Raw genomic sequence first — 27885 nt, 5'->3', positions numbered from 1 at the left:
TTTCTTTGTGTATGAGAGAGTGTGTGCATTTATTATCTACTGTATGCCTGCAAACATCATGCACTCTCTTACTCAGATTCACTCGCGGTATCTACACTTTCTATTTGTTCAAACGGAAGAGAAGCCGTTTATCATAATGTGATTATTCACTATGACACATACAGTGATAAGTGAGATGGATGTTTCCTCTAGATGTTGTGGTGAATATCCCTCAATGACCTTGTACACAGTGCCTATGCATACTGAACCAGAGACAATGCTGCCAGCTCTTAGTGGCATCGCTGTGATTCATTGGCATGGTATTCCCCGGAGGTGCTGTACATTTGCAGCTGAAATGTATTGCTACTTCGCATAACTTATTATTGGGTTTAAGCAAACATAATTGTATCATGCTGTATCACGCACTTAGTCATTTCCCATTCCCTCACAGCATGTTGGTTTATGACTGTGGTTCTCAAACACGGGGGGCATTAAGCAACTGCAGGGGTGGGAGTGGGGGGTGACCAGGAGAAAAATATGAGGTGAATAAGCATGATTTATGGGGATTAAAAACAAACTAGAGTTTGCTAAAATTCCCATTCGAGGCTTTTTTATTACTTACTTCCACCGTGAGTGCTCATGACTGATAGAAATTATGTGGTGTCAGGTGCTTTTTTTCAGCTTTGTAAAAGGAAGATTGTAAAAAAAAAAAAAAAAGAAGTTGGTGAAGCACTTGTTTTTCAGGAGTTAATAAGCAAACGTTTTGCACCACAAGAGCGATGGAGTCTGATTTCTGTGGCTTTGCGCCGCTTTAATATGAGGATATGAAATCGTTGTTGTGGTTAATGCGGTTTTGCACCGGCTTAATGCTCGCAGTCTATCTTCTCCTGTAGTTTCTAACCATCCATCCTTTGGGCAGCCGTTGTCCATTGTGTTCCAAAGAGGACCAATTTCCTTCCGCGTGCTATGTAAATAAACAGGATTGATAGCGGAAAAGAGGAGCACGTTGTAATTAGAACCTACTGTATGCCATACTTCAACCAAACGGTTGCGGAGGGGAGGAAATTGATATTTATTTGGTTTTGAAGTCTCTTGCACAGTTGCAATCTCAGGTTATTAACGATTAACGATTAACAACGTAGCAGCAGCTCCCCGTAAGTGTGCGCTGGAGATAAGGTTGTCGATGCAGGGAGGTTGTAATGAAATACATGCTTCAGAAAGCAACACTTTGATGAATGTTGAATGTTCTGCTGCACTGTGACCTGGTGAGTGTTTGTAAGAAAGAGACAAACTGGTGGAATTCAGAAAGCTAAGGAATGGATTAAACAATCCTCTTTAAACAATTTTTAATTATGTAATATTTGCCACATGTATATTTGATATTGGCTCCTTTGGTAATCTCACAGAACTCCTTCTGCTTATTATTATGCCATGCAGGTGCAGTGGTATTATATTAAATTCAATGGTACATAAATTCCAGAGGTCTTGAAGGCTGGGGAAATATTTTTTTAGATAAAGTAAATCATGTTTTTCCTCTCGCTCACAGCGTCTGGCAGTGGCTCAGTGTTTATATCTGTCTGGAGATGAGAAAGGAGGCTGCAGCCTTACTGAGTGCTTCACAGAGCACAGGCCAGGCAAACCTCCAAAAAGCACTGAAAAGACAGGGCTTTATGCTGCCTTTACGTTTGTATCATATCAACCACGTCCTCGGCAAATGCATTTAGAAGTGGTGAGGAATCTAACATTGCGCCTTGATCCTTTTCCAGTTCATGCCTCTGCATCCCGCTATCTACTTCAAAAAAGCCTCGACCCTGTAATGAATTTAAATTCTGCATGGCTACCTTTCCCTTCTTTGAATCCTTTTTTATTGGAGGCAGGAGACTGGTCCAATATTAATATCTACTCTACATATGCATGTCTGAGCTGCTCTGTAAAACAGCCAGGCGAAAGGACTGTGGACGGCTGCACATTTAAAGATTAATGCGCTTAAAGATGGCTAGAGGCACTGCAGGCTTAGATTCTTTATCCTATATAACACAGCAAACACAAATTAGCACTGTCAGATCTAAATTGTACCATACTGCAATGTCAGTTTGACTGGTTTTAAAATGTTGTGATGAAATACAATTTTTTAAAATCCCAATAATGTGCAATAATTTAATTGGCAATTGCATTGGCAAGGCCCATATTGGGTTCACAACCTGCTATTAATCATATTTTAACTATAGTGAGAAACCTGATCATAAAAGCGCAGTTATGAAAAAACCCCAATTCAAAATAAAGATAAATATGTTTTAAGAACAGATTTCACTCAAAGCAGATTTAAAGACCTCAGTGCTAATAGATCATTTTTTGTCTGCTAGGGGTCTGTTAGGGTCATTTTTTTAAAGTTACTGAATTAAAAAAAGCTACTTCTATAGGGCAGCTCACACGGTCTGCAGCATTGAGTTTAATGCAGAATTAAAGAAGATCTTATTTTAGGCACTTAGGGCCCTGCTGCTCTTAGGGTGTAGTTAGATCCCATTATCTGATAACTCTCTGCCTGAGTATCGTTCCCTATTTGAGATCCATTAATCTGAAATTTTTTAATAAAAAATGCAGCCTTGAAAGGAGGACTGCGGGGCTTTTACGTCAATTCTGGACAAAGGTAGGACAGATAATGAGACATCCTGTGATGCTGCTGTTGTTAAATCAAGTAGATATGAATAGATTGTGTTTCCTTGATTTTTTTTAATATCTGAAATGCATGCACAGCCTGGTGTGAACCTCCACAAAAGTGCAGACTGCACTGAAAGACAAGTAGTCAAAGAGTTCATTAATCAAGAGGACTTCTGTTTTGAATATAAGAAATGGCATTGTGGAGCCAGCGGTGATGGATGTTGTCAGCATGTATTTGCTGTACTGGATGAGTCATTACTGGTAGAAGGGAAAATCTCATTGCTATTTGCAACTGAGCATGATTAGGACCGATGTGGATGAATAACGGCCTCAATGTAAGGAACACGAGATAGCAGATAAAGAAAGGAGGATGACACAGCCTCGTCTGTCAAAAGCAGATGTGTCCTCATTTCCACACTGTCTCTTATCTTATCACTCTCGTGTATTCCAGCAGTAAAGAAGGTGTAGGCTGGGTTAGGGTGTTGTGGGAGCTCAAGGACAGAAGGAGATGAATAGAAAAGGTTGGAATGACAGGGAGATCTGCCCAAGGTAAGGAAGTGCTCAGAGCAACACTTTTGCTGAGCATGTCAAGCAAAGCACGTCATGCGTTCTGCTACAGTAAAAAAGTCTTCAAAGTAAAAGCAGAGCCTTTGTTTCACTACATAGTCAAGCACTGTATGGCACATCTGAGCCTTCAAAAAGATTGTTCTTACGCAGGTTAAATGTGTGAGTTGGAGACTGAATCATTGGATTGAACACCTAACCCTTTAAGTGGCTTGGAAATATCAAATGATTTAAATGAAAATAAAAATCAATGCAAATTTCACTTAACATAAGGGTTATTGTTGCCTATCAGATATGTTTTATTCTTGTAATACTTTAAAGAAGAAGAGGTAGAAACATATGTACGTCATCAAAATGAAGATGTAGCTCTGTATGAATGCATTGTCAGTTATCATATGATTTGTATATGTTATGTCTACTACAGTATCTTGTGCAATATTAACAAGCTTTTATGATTGTGCCTACAAGGCACCACACATAATTACACAGCTGTGCATCTATATATATATATATATATATATATATATAGATATATTAGGGGTGCAACGATACACAAAATTCACGGTTCGGTTCGATACTTTGGTGTCACGGTTCGATATTTTTTCGATACAAAAAAATGTTCATGCCTTTTTAATTTGTCATTTATTAAAATTATAAATATATATTTTAACTCAAAAGTACAGTTTTTAAATTTAATGTTGCTGAAATGACAAAGTAATAAAAAAATAAATATCTGATGGAGAAATCCCTCATCTTTGGAAAAGAGAGTTTATTACAGAGAAATGGCTCTTTCCAAAATAAAAGCTATACTATACGCTTCTTCTGGGGTATACTCTCAGCAGCATATTAAACATATCAGGTCCCCATAAGGAGAATCATGTGCTAACGGCTGTCTAAATGACTCGGGTAAAGTCTGTAGCATGCGTGCTTGTTGTTTTTGTCTGCTTCCACTTGTCTTTGCATTAGGATGATGTCGGAGTAAATGTGCAGTCATATTCTTTGTGTTCCCACTAGTGCTGTCAGCGTTAATCTGAAATGACGTTAACGCCACAACACGGCAAATCTCCGTTAACGAGCTACCGCGGATCGCCCCGTGCGTGGGGCTGGACAGCGTCAACACGTTAACGAGCAAACTGCACTAACGCAGTAGTTCCCACCCATGTAATTGAACACTGCGTGGCACATCCGACATACTGTTTTACTTTTGTCCATAATGCGCTTACCTTCAGGGTCATACTTCACATGAAGACCAAAATAGTTCCAAAGGCCAGATCTGAATGAGGGTGGGGGAGGTTCAATTTACCATGTTGCAACGAGCTAAGCTTCTGTCTCGCTAGCTTGCGCTGCGCTTAGTGGATCTGCACTCGACAGTGCAGCCTAGGCGGAGTAGTCGAACGCAGATCCACTGAGCTCTCAACACAGACAGCATCGTCAGAAGAAAAGTTGATAAAATAAATTAAAAATCTTGTATTGATCGATACACATGCGTACCGAACCGAAAGCACTGTATCGAACGGTTCAATATCGATACGAGTATCGTTGCACCCCTAATATATATATATATATATATGCAATATCTGCAGGAGCACAAATTGTTGGCAATTTAAAAATATTTGATGTTCCATTACAGTAGTTTCCCTCATATCAAGCTTTTTCAGCACATCATCTGCAGCAATTTGCCCCACTTTGACCCGCATCTGTTAATCTCCACATAGGCAAAGAGACATTGCTCCGTTTCCTGAGATCAGCAGCAGACTTTCAGAGTTTGCGAGTCAATAAATATATGAAAATGACCGAGCTCCGTAAAGTGTTCTCCAGCATCATGGACCCCAACTTCTAACATCTGAATGATGCAGTGCATGACAGTCAGGTTATGGTTTATATTTTTACACAGGAGTATGGTTGCTCCTCTGTATCAGCCCATGACAGGAACCGCATGATCATCCAAAGCCAACAAACACTGTGTGCAGTTTTGTCAGAGACAGCCTTCACAGAAGAGTTTCTAACTGTAGTATGTTGCAGACAGTGGCCCTGAAGCATAACTGATATTTAGCTGAAAATGTTTTGTTTTGTTTATTTTTTGTTTTTTAAACTGTCTACTGTAGTTTAGTCTACTCTGAATTTTTTTTATTTAATTAATGATACTTTTCACTTTGAACTAGTGAGCACCTTATTTTTTGTGAGTTAATGAAAAATTACAGCGCAAATGACCTAGATCATCTCCCCTATGCAATGTTATCGCTAGGAGACTGATCAGACTGAAAATAAAACTGTAACTGGAACAGAGGCTGGGGAAGCTTAAGTTTGAAATCTATAGGGTTAATTTTGTGAAGGGACAAACATTTGACTTAAACTATCATTGTTTTCCCATAACCAGGTAGCCTTGGTGCCTAAGTGAAGAAATTACATTAAATACAACTGAATTAAAAGACTGACACCACGTCTGTTAATATGAAGTTTCCTTAGGTTTATATTATCATAAAATATATTTGTATAAAATAAAATGAAGACAAAAAATAAATGAAAGAGCTTTCTTTGGTCTGTACCACCATTTCTAAAGCTAAATAATACGTCATTATTTTGTTCGACTTACCCACATCCATCAGTAAAGTCACAAATTAAATGAGGGAACTCGTGTTTCTCTAACAGTTAATATAATTTGGGAGTAAGTACAGATAAGACTGTATGTTCCAAAGCATCCATTTTCTTAAGCACTTGTCCCATACAGGATCGCGGGGGTGTCGAGATTATTCCTGCTGTCATAGGGCAAAAGGTGGGCTAGACTTCCAACAGGTGGCCAGTCAATCACAGGGCTTTCAAGTTATTAAAGGATTATTTTGTCACCCAAAACAGTTCAGTTCGTATCACTCCCCTCTGTAGTTTCTGTCCTTTACCTTCATGTGATAAGAAGTCATTTTGTTTTTGGAAGATGAATGAGTTCCACTTTTTGAAGAGGGCGAGAGAGGAAGTAGGACATGAGTCAGGGCCAAGAAACTGACAGTTAGAAAACTGGAGAGGGGAGTGTGTTTTTTTTTTTTTTTTTTAAAGAAATGCATTTATCAAATAATGATTGCAGCCAGTTTTTGTTTTCTTTCTTTCTCTTTTTTAATTTGGAAAAGTGTTCCCATAACCAAGTAGCATATGAACCATATGAAGTGCTCTTTTAAAAATATGGAGGACATCGTCTGTTAGCATAGGAAGATTATACAAATGTAACTAGGGCCAGAAGCACATGACTGTCATTGTGTTCTGCCCATGGCCAAGCTAAGGAGAGGTTATTGCATGGTATGCAGTGCTATGTTTTATAGACCAAGTGACTCAAATCATTCTAAATGTCTTTTAATTTCCTTTAGAAGAAAAGTGTTTCCTTTGAAGATAATAATAGAACTATTAACTATTACTACATTTAGTATTAACAGAACTGCATTTTGGTGATTCTAAACTGACTGTAGGTGTGAATGTGAGCATGAATGTTTGCGTCTCTATGTGTTAGCTCTGCAGCATGTCAAGTGTGTACCCCACCACTCACCCTATGACAGCTTGGACAGGCTCCAGCCCCCCACAACCCTGAATCAGATATGCGGAAGAAAAATCAATGGATGGATGGACATACTGGAGTCTTAGCTTCACCATGTAACTTCTCTTATATGCTGTAACTAAGATAGTTGTGAATTGGTTTTATCTCATTAATTAATATCCCGATCTTGCCTTAAGATTTTTAAAGTCTGTGAAAGCGTGTAGTCCATTTAATATGTGCCAGCCAAAACTGCCTGGGAGGAAAAAAGTCATGAGATGACAATCACAGCAGGGCTGTTTCAGACTCTACCTTGCAACCGTCCGCACAGGGTAAGAAAGTAAAGAAGAAGAGTGGATGCTTCTCCCAGGAGCTGACTGAGAGTCTCTGTTCAGCTGCTGTGGTTGGTTTTATCAGGCTCCTATCAAGAGTCTCTCTGTAATGCGTGTCACTGTTTGACATTGAATTTCGTGAGTGAGCGATATCAAATATGATATGATATCATTTGTCGTTACGCAGAAAATTCATTTTGCAAGAGCTTCATATCATCAACAGGAGAGGGAAGCAGATGCTGGAAATTGGTTTGAAAGTTGAATAAATGCTGGTTTACCAGACTGCATTGACACTGAAAAAGCATGTCAGTGTGGCAATGGTTTAAAAGTCGAGACAGCGTCTGCAGCTATCTGTAGCTGCTCCTGGCATTTTTTTGTAACTATTGACGAAAGAAGTTTTTGTTTAACATTTAAATGCATTGGTTTCCTGCACATACGCATCCACAGCTTTCACTTTACATTCATATTCAGTTAAGTTATTCATTCAGTCAGTTTTGACCAGCATTTTTGCAATATTAATGCTTCAAACCTCTGCAGAGCAGAATGAATATATGCACAGATCTGTTACTTGCCCTGTAGCAGACTCTACACCTCTCACTCTTTTCTTTCACCTCCTGCAACTATGCAATGAATCTTCGGCATACCTAATCCAGAAAGCCAGCTTTTAACTTCTGTCTCTTTTCTTATCCATAGGTCTGAACCTATTCTGACCCGGATGAAGGAGGATCATACCCGCATTATCTTGCCCGCCATAGACAACATCAAGTACAACACGTTCGAGGTGCAGCAGTACGCTAATGCCGCCCACGGCTACAACTGGGGTCTATGGTGTATGTACATCATCCCTCCACAAGAGTGGCTGGATAGGGGCGATGAGACAGCCCCTATCAGGTGAGGGCCTCAGCCGGTGCAAAGTGTCCATTATAGATGAGGATGTTTGATGAAATATGAATAGCCTTGGGATATGACTTATTCATATGTAGAGGCATCAAACTCAGGCACACTATAGTTTACTATGCCACACGAACACATGAATAAATGCTGCCTTTAGAAAACTTTCCAATTACAATGAAAAATATCATTTTTAAAGCACAGGGCCTCAGCGGTGTGGTGTCATTAGTGTAACTTTGTGTTGAGTATGAGCAGGGTATTATAATATACCACCTTAGATTAAAGGAGAGCATATGCTTCTGTCGGGTTTTTTATATAACTCTAGAAATGGTTATGTGTATCCCTGGCAAAACTCTACTGGAATGCAATACATTAAAGAGAAAGAGTGTAGCACATCAGCATTTCTTAAACTCTTGTTGCTCTTGCAGATGTTTTGGCTGTTTGGATAGGATGGGGACAGGAGCTGAACTTGTTGATGAATTTGGATTTGTCCCCTGTGACTGTAGAAAATTTGTGATTGACGATTGTTAGTAGCTATAATGATGTTTAGAAGTCTGCTTAAATTTAGTTTATTAGAAGAATAAAAACAAGTGAATTTCACCTCTGACACCTTTACTATATCAGTGAACTTGTTAATAGTCTTGTGTTATATAGAACTCTTTAAAGATGCACTGAACTTTTCTTATGTTGCTTTATAATACATATCTGTAATCACGTAGCGGTTTTGTTTTAGTGTTGTAAGGCCAAAGGCAGTGCAAGCACCAAGAACATAAGGTCAAGGCCACCTGACTCAGCTTAGCTCTTGGTTTTCATCTTCCATAATTATGGGGCTGCTGGACTGCTTAATGTTGCTGCATCCCTGGTGCATTGCCACTGCAATTTTACAACTAGTGCTACAGTAGAGCATCAAACTTGAACTGAAGATGGCACATCCTGACACATAAACATAAATATAATCACAAGGAGGTGCGGGTCAGCGGTAGCGAGAGATCGGCAGCTTTGAGCTTCCTTTTTTTTTTATCCCATTCAAGGATGCTTCAGTAAAATGGATCTAGCTGAAGTGTTCTCTGAACACAGTTCATCTGGTTAAAGAAGAAGTATTTCCTCTTTTCTCAGACTGCATAGACTCAGTAATACATCTGTTGACAAAGACAAGCATTTACAGGAGGAAAAGGGTGCTGTTTTTAAAGATCTGAGATGTGGAATGTGCTAACAGGCCTTCATCTCTGTATGAACATGAACTGAGTGACCCATTTAATCAGACATTTAAACTGACTTAGATTCGTAAATGAAAAGGCACCACGTTTTTGAGATTCCTATACTGACAAGCACAAAACAAATACTAAAAGATCAATGACAGGAGTAGAGGGCAAAAACATTCAGAAAAATCAAAAGTAGAACTGATCACATACTGTTAGTAAAGTAGCTAAATTTGGCTACCCCAAAGGCCTGATCAATGAGGATCTGTGGCTGCATGTTCACCCTGCTGCCATCTGGCAAGCAATACAGGATCTGCTGCCTTAGCACCAGACTTTGGAGCCGTTTCTTTCTTCAGGCTGTGAGACTACTGAGCTCTTCCTCCTCACTTCGCCACAAATATTAGCTTAATTTACTTATTTATTTTAGCAGCATAACAGGAAAAACATCCGAAACGTCAATGTACAACCCTGTGCTCCACAATGATGAATAAATGCCTGCAGAATGTCAGTGCTGATTTTGTAAAGCGCTAAAAGGAATCAATAATTCTTGTCTGCTGGTGTAAACCTATGTGCAAACAGCATTGCTGCTATAAACAGAACAGGTAAATGTGCTCATTTGTATCACTTAATGTCCTGGCCACTGCATTTTAACCAAGCTATAAGCATGAAACCTCCTGATGTTTACTGCCACAATGTCTTCCATTATCCCAGACACCAAGACATTCACACATTCTGTTCAGTTCTGACCACAGGCAACAGAAACATGAATTGGAAGCCAGAGTTTCATTACCTACCACAGACCAGTGCTGGAAAAGCAATAACAGTTTCATTTGGTACAGGGTGTTCTCATACAAACAACTAGTGTGGACCTAAATATTGGATGTCTTATCAAAACTCCATGAGAATCATGTATTACCAAATATCAATTGCTAGAGTTGAGATAAAAAGAAATGATAAGAGTAGACATTCACGCATTGCAAAGCTGGTTCGTCTTCCCTATTGAAAGTTTGCTGAAAATGAACAGATCGCCTCAAGGGCCAGCTGAAGTGTGTCAGCTGGGTGGATTCCTATTGGAAATCATTTTCCTGCTTGCTTCCTCAAGGTTTCTACTCATCAAAAACAGAAGCTCACTCACAACGTCTCTGGTTGTTTGGACGCATTCGATGACAAAGAGAGTAAAAGGGTACGAGAAGGCACAAACATGTTGTGAGAACAGATGATTGCAAGCATTTTGGAGATATTGTGAAGCAGACTCACTGGCAGAAGTATGTATTTTGATGATGTGGCTCCATCAATTAAAAGCACTGATTCAAAAAGAAATCTTTTTTTTTTTTTTTTCAAAAACCTGTTCAACAGCTGTTTGAATCAAGCCAGATCTAATGGAGAATTTTACCTCCATTTCATCATCTGGAAGAGACGGAGTCTTTATCTTGCCATATATTGCATACATCTATCAGACATTTACACTGCTAGCAGGAGACAAGGACAAGAGTTGCAAGGGGCGGATGAGTCCTGCAGGCTGACCATCTGCACACTAAAAATAACTAAACCTCGTGACGTTAAATGAGAAATCCACTGGATGATTACACCATCAATCTGTGATGTCTGATGGACTCCAGAAGTTGTTTTGTGACTTATGATTTCCTGTTTTTTGAAGGGCATACTTTGTTTGAAGTCCCTGTTTGATAAACCTCGGAGAAAGGAGATCTCTGTTGTGTGTACCTTCAGGTACAAAATACAGACACAACAACAGCGTTGGCTGAAAGGAAGCAATAGAAGTGTGCGTCATTCGCCCATGCAAAATATTAGCAAAAATCAATGCCAGACTCTTTGTGTTTTATATTCACCCACTTGCATAAGAGTTTATTGAATGTTCTTGTAATGGAGAAAACTAGTATGTTTTTTTTTCTTGTCTATAACTTTTTCACTGCATAAAGACCTTGCAATACTATGTAGAGTAACCTGTGAACCAGGCTGTCTGCCTTAACTAGTTGGATGAAGTGAAGAGAGAAAAGAAGAGCATAGGGAGACCACAACTAAAAGAAAGTTCCCAAATATTTCCAGAAAGTAACAAACAGACAGAGGACAAAGTACAAACTGCAGGAGAAACAAGACACAAGGTTAATAGCATGCAATAGTGGCATGTAAATGCCTGCAGAGTAAAAGAGAGTAGAGGAAAGGTGCTCAGTGTATTATGGGAGTTCCTCCAGCAGCGTGTGCTTGTACCCATGTAATTATGAAACCTTGCAGGGTCACCTAATCCGGCCCGAAAGATAAGCGTTATCAAAAAGGGAAGTTTTAAGCCTCACCCGAAAAGCACCCAAACAAGGTGCTCCTTTCAAAGAAAAGGGACCTAATAGTTAAAGGCTGTCCTTTACGTTCTGCTTTTTAAAACTTGGGGAACCACAAGAAAGCACTGTGAAAGCAAAGTGCTCTGTTGAGATGATATAGCGAGGTCTTTGCGATATAGTGCAGCATCTTTAAGGGTTTGTATGTGAGAAGGGTTTTGAATGCAGTGAGGAGAAGCTAACAGGGTAGAAAAATGATCTGTACTGCTAGTCATTGTTAGTTCTCTCACTTTTGCATCTGGTAGAGGCTTTTAAGAGAACTATTAATGCATCCTTCTGATAAGTAATTACAATAGTTCAACCTGGAATTCACAGGTGGGTGGTCTATTTTCTCAGCATCACTCTGAGACAGGATGAATTACAAAAAATCCTGAATGTAAGGTTTCTAACAGGGGTACTGGAATATTTGGTATGAGTCAGATTTATTAAAGAGGAGCAAATTAGCATGATGATGGAACTGCAAAAATTTCCCAAGGGGAGGTTAAAGTTCTGGGGGGGATCATCTACTCACTTCATTGTAATTTATAAATACAGCAAAGCCAGTTCCCATTAATGATCAGCAGTATTCTATGAAGAGCGGAATAAATTGGTCGGTTGAAAACAACCAGGCCTGGTGTGGAAGTAAATACTGTACTAACAAAAATAATGCAGTGTAAGTCCAGGTCTCCCAGCATTACAATTCAAACACACATCAAACACACTTCAGATCTGTTTAAATCCCATTAACAGGCATTCCAGTATGGAATTTAATACATTCAGTACTATTGGAATTCAGTTCAGTTCAGTTCAATTCTTTTCTATTTGATCAAAATAACAGTATTAATAAGGACCAGAGACGTGTGGAGCTTAGTTCTAAAGATTCTAGTTGAGGAGTCACAGCTTTCAGCCATCCTCCAATGCCAAATAAGACATGGATGCAAAATAAGATGTGACCTTTTTTCAGCATAAATTCAACAGAATTTCCTATGGCACACTTTAATAACTCATGTTTGCACAGTTCATTTAAATACTGTCCGCCCCGAGTCTTGCTCTGTGAAAGGGAAACTCTGAAAAAGGCCAGCCATAGAAATGCCTGTGTCCGCACCTTTCGGCCGTTATATTGACATGGCACCACTTACCAACAGCAGCGTTTTAGTGCCAAATGTTTTAGTCCAGCAGAGCCCATTAGTAAATCTGGGCAAATATAAATGATAATCATTCTGTAATAGCATGAGCATGAGCATTTAATAAGGACCAGAAATAGTTAGTAGAACAAAAGAGGAATGTCTGTTATTAGGTTTAAGGGATTGGATAATTTAGAATTGAGGGGCAGAGCGGATGACTGAACCAGGCTGTTAGCTGATATATTTCAAGGTTTCAGAGATAATATAAAATAATTGCTTGGTCATCTATCAAATCATTTCCCAACTTTTTCATAAGTGAGATCTAATGCTCTTTTATTTAATTTTATTTAGTTTGTGTTTTTGGTTTTGTTGTAGAAGTCATTAATTTTTATTACGTCCATATGAATAGTTCTTCATCTTTTGATTTTGCTTTTTGTTTCTTTAATTTAGGTGGTCAGGGAGCAGACTCGGTCTCTGTGGTGTTTTGGGGGCTTGACAGCTGAAGGGAAATTGCAGAGAAGCAACTCTACTTTGTGGTCTCATTACTTTATTTTCAAATTTTAAAATGAATACATTAATCATTATATTTATATGACAGATGCACCACCCAAAGTGGGATGGATGCTGTCCCTTTTAATCAGACCAGGTTTCCCTTGCTTGGTTTCTAATTACCAGTTTAGCCCTCATCCTTTGACTATTTCAAGCACTTTACCATAATCAGTGCCATAGTCAGTGTCATTCCAGTGGATATAAATGTTTTTCTTTCCTTCTTCACATATTATTCTTTGCCAGTTAAGGCTCTGGTCTTAAGAATATGTTGGAATATATTGGCCTAATTAGCCTAATTTAATTGGATAGTTAATGCCATTAAATACCATAAGATGCCTGCTTGATAATGTTGCCACCAAACTTGGCAACAATTTACTCTTTTCTTTTTTCTTAACTTAAAAATACAAATATGCAAGCCACATTCTCGTATCAATTTGTGGATGTTTGTTTCACAATATAAATTACACAGTGTGGAAAAATGCTAAACGATCAGTCGGTGCAAGGATTTTATTTCATTGTCAGATGCGTCCAGCTTAATAAGGTGCTGAGAGTGTACTGAGGGAGAGAGACGGTGTTTACCTTGCCAGGAAGCTTAATCTAAAGGGAGCACTCAAAGAGATTTGCACAAAGTTTGCAGTACAGACAGGAAGGCCACTTGTCAAGGGAAGTGAAAGTATAGGATGAATCAGGCCGAGAGTGTGCAGGGTCTGTCTTTTTCATCTACACAGCCAGTAAAAAATGATGGCACTTGAAAGCCTGTCTGTCACCCCCTTATAATTTAAACAAGACTGTGTGTCAGGAAATAAAAGTATAGAACTCTGCAAGCATGATTCATAAAAAAAGATGCTACTTTTAATTGTTACTGCGAGAGTGTTTAACTAGAACTGCCAATCTGTGATCGCAAGCAAGTTTCACTTTTAAATTGGGTTTTCTTTATTGTGTTTGATTTTCAGCTATTTTAAATTAAAGTGACACAGCTCATGAGGCTTATATACTGTGAATGTCAAGCTCTAAAGACATTTCTGAAAAAAACAAAAACAAATGGTGAAAGTGCTTTCTTGGCGATATATTGGTTCAGGGGGTTCGGAGCTCTGCGTCAAATTTTTATTTATCTACTGGTGCAGGATTTTCAAAGTAACAGCCCATGGTTATATTTCAGTCAGCGTTTTATATGGGGGTTTAAACCTAAAAGCACCTTTCTTTTTGGCTTGCACTCCATACAGCTTAATGCTCTCTTTTAATACAGTCCGTGAATCAAAATGCAGCTCTTGAGGCACTTTACAGTACTTCCTATTGCTATGTCTGTCAAACTGAAGTGGCTGACATTCATGTGTGTAACTGGCCGCCTGTGTGTGTGTGTGTGTGTGTGTGCATGTTTGTGTAATACATGGTGAACTTACCCCAGGTATCATTTCAGATAGAAAATTCATGCTTTTCATTGGTCACTTTAAAAAATAATGCTGTTCAAGACCCTGTATGACTATAATGCTCTTAATGGGGCTTTGTTCTGAGCACTTTAGATGGGACCGATAATAGTGCTGAAAGTAGCCCTGCCGCCTAAGTGGGACCATTTCTTCTACTGAAGATGGAAAATCTTGCTTTTGTTAAAAAAACTTGCACCCTCTAAATGTTTTATATCAGCTAAATTTTGGTAGATTTTAAGTAAAAAGATCTTTTATTTTCTTCTTTATATTGTATAATGTGTTTCATTTTGTTTTAATTATTATAGCAGCCATTGATAGGTTTGTCTTACAACGCATGAAATTTATTTGCCAGAATGATTGACTGTAAAGTTCACTTTTTTCTTCAAATAATTAGATAAACAAAATATGCAATGAAACTGTCACGTGGCTCTCATTTGGATCGCTGGTGCCCAGAATTTTGGACAGAAGTGGAGATTTCATGGCTGATAAAACAACTTACTCACCCCTGTTGGCATGTACTTCAGAGTGGCTGCTGCGGTGAGCTAGTAACCGCTTGCGCTCAATAACACTGGACCTGTTGTATGTGAACTTTCAAGTCCTCTCATTAGTGATGAATCAAAGAGTCATGTCAGAGGCAAATCAGGTACCTTCAACTAATATAGTTCTCCTGCACCTTTACCACTCTCCTCAGTAATACTGAGCAGTTTAGTGTCTTTAAGCTTATAATTGTGGTCTTATGGCTTGAAAAAATTCTGTTTTATTGCAGGGTATATATAAGCTGTTCTTTTTCAGCACCTTTAGCAAAGGTGGTTACCCAACAGAGGTGCAGTCTTTGTGCTTAAAATTAAACTGAACTAGTGTCTGTTTGTTTTTTCATCTTTCTGACATTTCCACACCATCCCTCAGTCAATCAAGCCTCAGTGTTCTCCTCATTTAGAAAAGCAATGTATAAAAGTTTTTGATCTTTGGTCATAATCTGGCTTTCTTTAAAGTTTTACTTAAAGTTCAGAGAACAGCAACTTGTCTGTGTCTTTGTCGAACATTAGGCACTGCTGTAGAATAGAAACCCTCTAACTAACTTGCATGATGATCTGCTGGAGAAACGAGACCATCTTATATATTGCAAAAATCTTACACATCTTACACTGTTTCTTTCTCATCTCTTGGCAATGTCTGCTGTAAGATTGGGCCTTAATGGAAACAGTCTTTCTATGCTATACAAAGACATGTACATGGAATATCTGCAACACACATTTATTTGCAGTAATTGAGGTTTAAAGTTTCGCTTTAAAACCCCACTTAAACCTGTCTGGGCATTTAATGTACATTAAGAAACCTTAAATTAAGTTTTTTTGTTCTGGTTTGATCTTTTTTTTTAGCTGACTTAAAAAAAAAAAAAGGTGGGTTTCATGCGGTTCAATTCCATTGACGCATGCTGTGTCTCTCACTCTGCCCGACTAGAACTCCAGCCATGATCGGCTGCTCTTTCGTGGTAGATCGGGAATACTTTGGTGAGATCGGTCTGCTGGATCCTGGCATGGAGGTCTACGGAGGTGAGAACATCGAGCTGGGCATGCGGGTAAGGACCACATTTTATTACCCAAGCTGCTGCTACAATGTAGACTTTTATAAACAGCCTTAAAGGTAGACTTTTTTTTGTTTCTTTAAACTAAATGAGAAGCCACTGTGTTAAGAGAGAGATGAAACCTCTCAGAGAAAAGCTGCGAGAAAAGTTATGTTGTTAATGAGGCTTTCCTTCAAAGCTGCAGAGGTTTGTGTCTGAAGTTCTACACCGGGAAGGCCACACAAAGAGCCATAATTACAGAGCCAATATTTGAGGGGGTAATGCTTAGATGAACAGTCCTTGTTAGAATGATTTGTGAAATCTGTATTCAGACTTTGGAACAGCTTATGATCAAGTTTTCTTATGTTTCACAGCCGGAGGGATACAGCTTAAGAAACAAAACCCAGGGGCATCAACAGAAACCATGATTAAACTTTCCAAAGTTTTTCAGATGGGAGTGGAGGAGGGAAATAAAAAAATCCCCTTAATGCAAATCTTTAGCCAACCCAAAGGCTCTAAAGCTTGTATACAGAAAATGTAAATCTCTTTGGCTGCTGCTTTGAGTTGAATTTAACGCTTCATGTGAGCGAAGGGCTTGCTGAAGAATTGGTTAGCGTTTAAATTCAGAAAATGTTTCTCTCCAGCCAAGTGGAACCTTTCTGAATCGAGACGCTCTCCTTGGGCTTATTGCAATGAGAAATGCTTGAAAGATCCCACTCTTCATTTAACATCATGCCCGCATACATTTCAAAATCTCGAGATTCCATCAACGACACCTCTGAAGTGTCGGCTGCCTTTGAAAGAGCACTTAAACAGAGGCTGGAGAATGTTTTCATGTTTGTGCAGTGCTTTATTGAAGACATTTATAGTTGCTGATGATTATTTCAGAGCCTTCTATTATTCCACGTAGAGTGGCTTTTCCTGTTTATATAAATGGCACGATTCATTGCCGTCTGCATAATGATACAATGATCTGGCCTCTTCTGTCTTTAGCTCATAGTTTTACCATTATTATGTAGTAATAACTCAGTATTTTCTATTATGTGCCAACCACTGACAGCCTCCCCCAAGGTTACAGAGTTTTCACATTCAGCAGCCCTGCTTATATGCACCTAACAAACCATGCAGCTGTGTTAGACGATGTTCGTGGGGGAGATCAATTCAGCTACAGCAGCTAAATAAACCTAGAACAACTCTATTGAACTGTGTGATATAGTTTAACAGTGAGCACTGGCTCTGATACGCACCAGCTCCTCATTGTCTCTCTTTTCTCACTGAATATTTACTATCGCTTTTTTCATTCATAAAGTAAGAAGGATAACCGTCTGTCTGCAAACAGAGTGCCATCACAAAGGCAATTACCTATCCTCCTGTTTGGCCTGTCTGTGTGTGGAAATGAAATACATGCCACGAAAAAACAGGCCATTCAGCTCACACACAAGCCTGACTGGGTCGACAGTCAACAACTAGCTTCGTCCATTCATAATGTACAGCCTTTAATGGAATGGAGTCGGGATCCCGGCAAGTGAGCCGCAATTACTCCTCTTTGGCTACTGCGGCTCAGGCAGCTCATTGTAGTTCCGGTTGAAGAGCTGCCACTGGGATAGGTTTGATTGACAAGAACATGTTTAACAATTAGCCAGGGCAGCTCACAGGAGCCCAGGATCATCTGACTGCAGGAGCCTGATGAGAGGCAGGGTTCACATTCAAAGGTTATGGTATATTTATCATCTAACGTGAGTTGTTCCTTTGTGTCTAAGAGGGATGCAGAGAATCTTTCGTAAGCAGAAGGGATGTGCAGGGGCTGATTAGGCTGCACATAGCAATGTGGTGCGGTGTCACTTTTGACAGGTAGACAACAGAATAAAACCGGGGAGGAGGGGTTTCTCACCGATGTGTTTGCTCAGGAGTGAAATCATTTATAAGCTAGGACCTGTAAATGAAGAGAGACAGCAGAGGCAAATCACACTGATGAAAGATCACGTAGAGTTCGTCTGCAGCCGCGTGATGTCACTCTCTCGCTTACATAATCACAACAAATAAAGGAATGCATTAAATGCGTTTGTACTGAATGATTTTTTTTTTTTAAATCTTCCAGAGAATCTTTCATTGCCCTTGTAAATAATTGCAGATGGCATGTTTGAACTTACCACAAGGCCCCTTTTGCAAACAGAGAAAAATGGTTTGGGACAGTAACGGTGAATTCTGCCAGAAGTGTCAATATGAATTTATCTTGCAATGTGTCTCCCACACCTGCTTCACTGAGTCTTTGCTGATATAGAGCCCCAGTAGACCTGGACACTGCCTTGCCTTTCATTTTTCAAATTCCTATGTGATACTGTGATACTCACTTCGCAAATATAATACTACACAAAATCTACCAGGTATGGAGGACCACAAGAGCCACGCGCATCGAAATAAAAATTTCTGTGCTTTAATAATGAATTGTAGAATAAATTCTGCAATTGTAAATTCATTTTTGAATTCCAATTTAATAAACTGCATTTCAAAATCCTTTTTCCAATTGCATTTCAAAATCCTTTTTCCAATTGCACTTTAATAAACTGCATTTTAAAATCCTTTTTTCAGTTGCACTTTAATAAACTGCAGTTCAAAATCCTTTTTCCACTTGCAATTTAATAAACTGCAGTTCAAAATCCTTTTTCCACCTGCAATTTAATAAACTGCAGTTCTAAATCCTTTTTCCACTTGCAATTTAATAAACTGCAGTTCAAAATCCTTTTTCCACCTGCAATTTAATAAACTGCAGTTCAAAATCCTTTTTCCACTTGCACTTTAATAAACTGCAGTTCAAAATCCTTTTTCCACTTGCAATTTAATAAACTGCAGTTCAAAATCCCTTTTCCACCTGCAATTTAATAAACTGCAGTTCAAAATCCATTTCCCTTTCCTGTTCGCTCCGGGATTAGCTGCTGGATTAGCTGCTGGATTAGCTGCTGGATTAGCTCTTCGATTAACAACTTGCTGGAGGCTATTCAAATTAGCCACACCGTGGGATGTAAGGAGCTCTCTGATTGGTTGGTCAGACACAGGCTGTCTGCCAGCCTGGATTTTTCTAGCTCATAGCTTCGCCCTGCTAAGAAGCGTGTGTGCTTGTACAAAGGCCGTTCAGCCTCGGGATTTACACTCGGCTCGACACGGATATGTGAAGAATGAAGGGACCCTGCAGCGAAACGGAGAGCGCAACCTCTGACTGAGTGCCTGTCTACACAGTCTGACCACCTGTTGAAGGTAAGGTGCTAACATGGCTAACGCTAGCATCACCGCACGTAGCCCCGTTATTTTAAGGACATCTTAGTTTATGAAAGTTTTACGTCGCAGCTGTACGAGCTAGCTACGTGTTTTGTAAGCTGCTGTGCTCTTCACAAATAAAGCTGGAAGCAGCTCAGACTGTTAGAACCAGCACTGAGCCCTGTTACATTTATACAGTGTTAGAGCAATGGCTGCAACCTACAGCCTTTAAACTAGCGATTAAAATGCTGACAGTAAACTCGTCAGTCCAGATGTTACCACATTACTTTGTGATACTTAAAACAACTGAGACAGGCTGATTAAAATAACAGCTGTCAGTTCTCTCATTCCTTATATCAAGACTGGAGATCACACTACTGATTTCAGTTCATTTAATATGTGAGTGCACAGATTCATTCTCAACTGGACATAAATGATGATCAAAGGTTGTATATATGATGAATTCATCAAATCCCAGCCTCTAACACAGTGCGCTGAATCTTAGCTTTGAATGTCCAGTATATTCTAATCAGTGCAATGTAAGCATTCACTGAACCTACAGTATCTACACCTGTGTGGCAAATGTGTGGTAAAGATACAGATAATGAAATTTAATTATTAATACAATATACATCATGAAAAATGAAAGCTGAAATTGATTCAGTTTAGTACTTTTCTCTCTATGCTCTGTGATTATAAAGGCCTTAAATTCTGTGATATATACTGTAAATGATTTTCACAGAGGTCTTAAAGTACTTAAATCACTGCTGATAGTCTGGTTGTTTATATTTTCACGTTTTTGTGTCTGTAGGGCTGTTTGATGACGATTTGGACTCCTCTGGGAGATGAGGACACACCCACATCTGTTCCATACTGCAGCCATGGATGGTGTTACAGCTCCGAGTCAGCTTTGGGCCATCAGACGCACACACTGGAAAACCAGCACCTGGACTTCATGCAGGAGAGATGGCCTCAGTGATGTAGGTTCATAAGTGAGTTCAAACATTTCTGGCCTCTTATCACTTAGATTCCTTAATCTTAAAAGTGGATGCATTTAAAGCAGGAACTGCACACCTAGCTGTCAAAAGTTTGGCAGCATGAGTAAAGTTTTGTAGGGTCCTTGTTAAAAATTCCACAAGCACCACATTTGTCATATATAGTTCATTTTCAGGGCTCGCAAAATCGCTAGCCCGACGTCCCGGGGCTAGCGATTTTTCCAGTCGGGCTACCAGAATCTATCCCTGCCCTGCCCGTCGGGCTATCATAGGAAGGAAAAATATATGTCAATGCTTTTGCATTCTTTCGGAAATGTAGCTGGGTAAATATGTCATTGGCATCGGTGAACCACTGTCAATATGTGACTAGGGCTGCTCAATTAATCGAATTTTAATCTAAATTACGATCTGGGCTTTCAACGATCATTAAAAATGACTGAGCCGATTATTAGCACCTCCCTCGTGCTTTACTCTCGCGCTGCTCCGTGTGGCAAATCGAGCGCACCTCTCTGCGTTTCGAACACGCCTCACAACAATTAAGAGGAGCTAACAGAGGGAAGCTCGGAAAGCTAAGCAGAAGTTATTTGGAGAGGAGAGTGACTGCCGTTGGTTGAAAAGAGGTTAAAAAAAAAACCCTTCAGTGGTGTGGAAACATTATGGGTTCGCGGAGTCAGACGTGGATCAAGTAGACATAGTGTGTAAACTTTGGTGTTGTAGCTGCACCACAGAGCGACATGGCAAAGTTCACTAAACATAGATGTTTACATTTTATTTTTTATATTGCAAACATTTGCACTGTTATCAGTATTTGCACACTATTTTATACTATTTTTGACAATCTTTAAAGCCATTATTCAATACATTGTTATTGTTAAATAAATATCATCAAATAATCGAGATCTCAATTTCAGTGAAAATAATCGTGATTATCATTTTTGCCATAATCGAGCAGCCCTATATGTGACATATTGAAATCGCATTTGAATTTGCGCTTGTTTTTTGCTTTCACTTTGCAATCGCGCGAACTGTGTATAGAGAGCGACAGTACTGATTGGTGAGTGACGATAATTTGCGCACCAATTCCTCTGACATCGTCTTATCAATCGTTAGTTTGCTATCAAACATGACAAGTGAAATCTCCCGCAGGAAGCTTAAACATGTGAGAGGTTGATCGCGCAGAGAATCGCTGAGCGTTATGTGAGTGCGTGTGTAAAGGCAGCAGGATATATATTTTAGTTCTGCTGAGCCAAATAAGACCAGTCAGGGTGAAGAAGTGACAGCCAAAGAAAAGCTTACCACAAAACGGAAAAGTTATGACAAATCAGACTATAAGGCAAAAAGAAAGTGCAGCTTTATGGTTTCATGGACAAAAGAATTTCTGTGGCTGGAATATGACAAGCTAAATAACCAGGGGTGCACATAAGTGGTCCGCAGGTGCGCATTCGCTGTCAAAATAAAATACGCGCACAAGATAAGAAGTTGCAACGCGTGTTTGCGTCCATAAGATTTTCTGGAGGAGGACAGACATTTGTTTAGAACTCTTAAAGATGTCGAAGAAGCTCCTTTAAGCAATTACTTTGGTGTTCCTCCACCTCCAAAGAAATGTCAGATGGAGTCCGAACCACAAAAGAAGCGCGTATTCTAGGAAAAGTGGTTGCAGGAGGTGAGCTGGCTTTAAACAAATGATGAACAGAGATTTGGTGCAGAATGTGCCGTGAAAATCCCACTCTAGCAGACAAAAACACTGCCTTTTATATGGACGCAAACGCGCGTTGCAACTTCTTATCTGGTGCGCGTCTTTTATTTTGACAGCGAATGCGCACATGCGGACCACTTATGTGCACCCGTGTAAATAACATAATGTTCTGCCGGGTGTGTTGTTGGTTTCCCTCGATTTCTGAGTCGACAAGTGCCTTTGTTACTGGGACCAGTAATTTTAAGAAAGGCCCCCATTAGAGCCCATGAGAAATGCAAGAAATTGATTATTGCTCAGTCTGCAAATAACATACTAAAAATCAACCTGAAAAATCTGTTAAGAACAGCCTACTATGTTGCAAAGAGTGAACTACCACTGGCAAAATTTAGCAGTCTTTGCAAACTTCAAAAAGCAAATGGCCTAGATCTTGGTTCCACTTGCCTCTTACCCGTGACTCCAGTGGAAATTTCAAATTCAGGATCTGACACAGACTGATTCCTGTTGTACAGTTCTTACAAGTTCATAGAAATTTCTGTTCAATTACAACCAAGTATTTGAGTTGATGATTGTAATTTTTATACAATATTGTAATTTGTGTTTCAACAATTTTTTGATTAATGTTTTTTTTCCGTTACGGAAACAAAACAGGAAACAAAACATAAAAAAAATTGCTCCCTTATTTATTCGGGCTACTTAAATTTATTTTGGGCTACCAAAAACTGAAGAGTCCCTGCCCGAAGGGCTACCAGGGATTTTGAAATTTTGCGAGCCCTGATTTTGTACAGGACATTTTTGAAATTATAAACTATATATTCTAGTTATCCACTTGTCAGTAATTTTTGAGTAAATGGATGGCACTGATAAATCAGTGGTGATTCACCTGCAAATGTTTTTAACAAACTTTGTTTTTTGTAGAATTCATCAGCAGCTGTGAAGAGATGCATTTGAATATCTTCTGGTTCCACTTTTCCTAACCTGGAAGCTGAGGATGGCTGATTTCTGACAAGGACACACACCTCAGCGCTTATCATGGGTGTTACATCCTCCGTGCAGCAATTCCAGAGAAAACGAGAGAGCAACGACCACTCATTAAGACCAGACAGAAATCTGTCCCTTTTTGGCAGCTGTGGAAACTTCCAATAAGAAAGTTTGCATTCTTAGAACAATGCTGGGTCGTGTGTGATGTGTCATCATATGAGGATATTACATTTTGACTTAATTCTGCTCAATTAAGTGTTTTGATCGTTGATCCAGTATAGCAGCTTTGTGTTGTGCAGCAAGTTAAAACCCATTGTCCTCACGAGCACAGCATCTAACAACTCTCCTTAAAAAAACCGAATGACTTTAACTGGACACAATGGTTTCCAGTGGGAGATACATTCATCACTCATCCGTGACACTGGAGAAGTCACCTGGATGAGTGATAAAACAATTTTCCATGGAAAATCCAGAGGAACTAAACTTTGTTGTTGTTTCTCTGGGCTCAATTTCAGCCTCAGGAGCATCTCTCAGAAGAAAACATTTTGCCAATAATCAGATAAAAAGATTGTTGAACCAGGTGGTATTCTCTGGAGTTTAAGACCAAAACTGAACTCAGTGAATTGACATTAGACTGGAATTCATAAGATAAATCGAAATACTGCTGAAGCTGATATATATATATATATATATATATATATATATATATATATATATATATATATATATATATATATATGTATGTATGTGTGTGTGTGTGTGTGTGTGTGTGTGTGTGTGTGTGTGTGTGTGTGTGTGTGTGTGTGTGTTTTTTCTCCAATTCACCAGGTCTGTAAAGTTCAGTATGACTGTGGTACATGATACAAAAGAATAAATACAGAAGAATAAAAACTTTATGTGAATAACTTTACTCTTCTTAAAAATAACTCATAAAACAAGTAAAAGTACAAATGTGTACAAGTTAGAGACTTCCTCAGTAAGTTTACACTCTTTTGGAGTGATTTTAATTATGTGTTAAAGAAGAAAGAGATTAGGAGGTGAGGTAGAGGATGCAGAGTCCATCATCACTGAGGCCGTCTCTCCTGCATGAAGTCCAGGTGCTGCTTTTCCAGTGTGTGCGTCTGATGGCCTAAAGCTGACTCGGAGCTGTAACACCATCCATAGCTGCAGTATGGAACAGATGTGGGTGTGTCCTCATCTCCCAGAGGAGTCCAAATCGTCATCAAACAGCCCTACAGACACAAAAACATGTGAAAATATAAACAACCAGACTATCAGCAGTGATTTAAGTACTTTAAGACCTCTGTGAAAATCATTTACAGTATATATCACAGAATTTAAGGCCTTTATAATCACAGAGCATAGAGAGAAAAGTACTAAACTGAATCAATTTCAGCTTTCATTTTTCATGATGTATATTGTATTAATAATTAAATTTCATTATCTGTATCTTTACCACACATTTGCCACACAGGTGTAGATACTGTAGGTTCAGTGAATGCTTACATTGCACTGATTAGAATATACTGGACATTCAAAGCTAAGATTCAGCGCACTGTGTTAGAGGCTGGGATTTGATGAATTCATCATATATACAACCTTTGATCATCATTTATGTCCAGTTGAGAATGAATCTGTGCACTCACATATTAAATGAACTGAAATCAGTAGTGTGATCTCCAGTCTTGATATAAGGAATGAGAGAACTGACAGCTGTTATTTTAATCAGCCTGTCTCAGTTGTTTTAAGTATCACAAAGTAATGTGGTAACATCTGGACTGACGAGTTTACTGTCAGCATTTTAATCGCTAGTTTAAAGGCTGTAGGTTGCAGCCATTGCTCTAACACTGTATAAATGTAACAGGGCTCAGTGCTGGTTCTAACAGTCTGAGCTGCTTCCAGCTTTATTTGTGAAGAGCACAGCAGCTTACAAAACACGTAGCTAGCTCGTACAGCTGCGACGTAAAACTTTCATAAACTAAGATGTCCTTAAAATAACGGGGCTACGTGCGGTGATGCTAGCGTTAGCCATGTTAGCACCTTACCTTCAACAGGTGGTCAGACTGTGTAGACAGGCACTCAGTCAGAGGTTGCGCTCTCCGTTTCGCTGCAGGGTCCCTTCATTCTTCACATATCCGTGTCGAGCCGAGTGTAAATCCCGAGGCTGAACGGCCTTTGTACAAGCACACACGCTTCTTAGCAGGGCGAAGCTATGAGCTAGAAAAATCCAGGCTGGCAGACAGCCTGTGTCTGACCAACCAATCAGAGAGCTCCTTACATCCCACGGTGTGGCTAATTTGAATAGCCTCCAGCAAGTTGTTAATCGAAGAGCTAATCCAGCAGCTAATCCAGCAGCTAATCCAGCAGCTAATCCCGGAGCGAACAGGAAAGGGAAATGGATTTTGAACTGCAGTTTATTAAATTGCAGGTGGAAAAGGGATTTTGAACTGCAGTTTATTAAATTGCAAGTGGAAAAAGGATTTTGAACTGCAGTTTATTAAATTGCAGGTGGAAAAAGGATTTTGAACTGCAGTTTATTAAAGTGCAAGTGGAAAAAGGATTTTGAACTGCAGTTTATTAAATTGCAGGTGGAAAAAGGATTTTGAACTGCAGTTTATTAAATTGCAAGTGGAAAAAGGATTTAGAACTGCAGTTTATTAAATTGCAGGTGGAAAAAGGATTTTGAACTGCAGTTTATTAAATTGCAAGTGGAAAAAGGATTTTGAACTGCAGTTTATTAAAGTGCAACTGAAAAAAGGATTTTAAAATGCAGTTTATTAAAGTGCAATTGGAAAAAGGATTTTGAAATGCAATTGGAAAAAGGATTTTGAAATGCAGTTTATTAAATTGGAATTCAAAAATGAATTTACAATTGCAGAATTTATTCTACAATTCATTATTAAAGCACAGAAATTTTTATTTCGATGCGCGTGGCTCTTGTGGTCCTCCATAACCAGGGGTCACTCCTCCAGCTGCCGTCCCTGCTATTTCCACCGAAACTGGGGAAAAAGGAAACCTTTTGAAATGTGGTAATTATGCTTATGCTAATTCTTTCACCACATTAAAGCAAGAGGAAAATAGAAAACCGAGTCCACAAATGCTAACAGCTCAGGTTTCATTACTTCTCTTTGTAAATAATAAATATAAATAAGAAAGGTCTGTGCAGAAATGAAAGCAGCTGGGCTTCTTTTTGGTTTTAGGCTATATAAGTGTTGGACTTCCATCAATTTCTGTTTCCAGTGAGTAAATAAATGTCTGGCACTTCTGGGAATGAAAGGATTAAGGTGTTAATTTGACATAATTCAAGCACTGGGAGTAATATATAAACATGTTGTGCCCTATAAGTTTATGAAGCTGGGAAACTCATCAAATTCAGCAAACTCCGCAGGCAGATCTATAGTTTCTGTTAGCTTCATGCAGCTGCTCGCAGCTCATTTTTGCTGCCTAAATGCACTGTGTACTCTGTGTTCACACAGTGCTAAATGCATTTAGTAAAAGACTTGTGCCATGCTAAACTAAAACTGCTACATTCAGTCATGCCCTTCCCCTCACATCCTAATCTAACAAAGTCAGTCTGGCATACCATTTTATGACTTGCAGAAATTTAATTCGTAAACATTTTTGCCCGCCAAACTATGATGGCAACCATGTTACTGCCAGAAAAAGTCTAGAGTCTAGATGGGTTTACCCACACAATATGCCCATGAGCTTACATTGCCATCAGGAAGCCATCCAAGCTGCTTCATGAAATCTGTCTCATTTTCATAACAGTCTAATCAATCAGTCCAAGAACCTTGTGAAGTGTGATCTCATGGGGTGGCCTGCTTGTCTTGATGACATTTATTAAACTCACCAGGAACTCCTTTCAGGAGTAATGAACCAAAAAATAATCTTTTTTTTTCTTCTTTGAAGCCCCATCTCCATACCCACCTGGGCTGGGCCTCAAGGCATCTGCTCATAATCTCTCTGTAGTGAGGAGAATTGAGCTAATTAAAGTGTAGCAGTACCAGCAGCTAGACAGGAATGGGACATAATTACACTTCACTTGGTTCTTTCTGTATCCCAAGCAGAGTTATTATGGTGGGATTAAAGTATAGCATGTAACGGTCCAGTATATGTATTATATTGGTTTTAGATCAGTGCATTTTTTAATCCCATGCATTTAAAATGTGACACTACATAACAGGTTAGACCTGTTGCCCCGGTTTGTTGTAATAACTGTCAAATTTAGATAAGCACTTGATGGAAGTTTGAACATGAAGTGTGATGTCATCAAGGTTAGTTTGTTAGCCCAATATGTGAAAGGCATCTGAGTTTAGGACGCACTTAATCTTCAGTCTTGTGCAACTGTCTTGAGCAACCCCTTTTTTCTATATATTTTGTTGGGAAAATGGTAAATAGAGATTTATTGAAATGTGCAAACATGTATGAAAATATAGTGTTCGAGGCAAAATCCTACAATTCAAATCAGTATTTGTACTCTGGTTTCCTTCCATAGTCCAAAGATATGCAGTTAGTGGGGTTAGGCTAACTGGTCATTCTAAATTGCCCATAGGTGTGAGTGCAACTGGTTGTCTGTCTCTATGTGTTAGACTGGCAACTTATGGATGAATAGCTTCTAACTTTTGAAAACCTAGAAGTGACAGGTGACACAGTAACTGTGCAATCATACAGCATTTTAAAATAGTTAGCTAGCTAGCTAGCTTGCATTTAGATGAAGCAGCGCTGGTTCCAGTGCAAGAAACAGCGTCGATGTTAGCTGCAGGTTGCTTACTAACACCTGCTCATGTTCTGAGGCTGTCAAACAAGCTGAGCTCAGAAAAGTAGATAGATGGATAG

The 27885-nt window shown here is 39.2% G+C and overlaps 1 protein-coding gene and 1 long non-coding RNA gene across 2 annotated transcripts in view; both read left to right on the top strand.

Annotated features, from left to right (window-relative positions):
- galnt9 (polypeptide N-acetylgalactosaminyltransferase 9) overlaps positions 1-27885 on the top strand; it is a 100485-nt gene that overhangs the window by 40051 nt on the left and 32549 nt on the right. The window contains exons 5-6 of the mRNA XM_063489793.1: positions 7741-7938; positions 16023-16140. Coding sequence (XP_063345863.1) covers positions 7741-7938; positions 16023-16140 — 316 coding nt within the window. The remainder of the gene's footprint in view (positions 1-7740; positions 7939-16022; positions 16141-27885) is intronic.
- On the top strand, positions 18950-23727 carry LOC134638864 (uncharacterized). The gene is made up of 3 exons (XR_010095291.1): positions 18950-19377; positions 20189-20369; positions 22984-23727. It is a non-coding gene; the product is annotated as an uncharacterized LOC134638864 (long non-coding RNA).

Source organism: Pelmatolapia mariae, linkage group LG12, assembly GCF_036321145.2.
Source record: "Pelmatolapia mariae isolate MD_Pm_ZW linkage group LG12, Pm_UMD_F_2, whole genome shotgun sequence".
Taxonomy (NCBI): Eukaryota; Metazoa; Chordata; class Actinopteri; order Cichliformes; family Cichlidae; genus Pelmatolapia; species Pelmatolapia mariae.
This window is presented reverse-complemented; position numbering and strand designations above follow the sequence as displayed.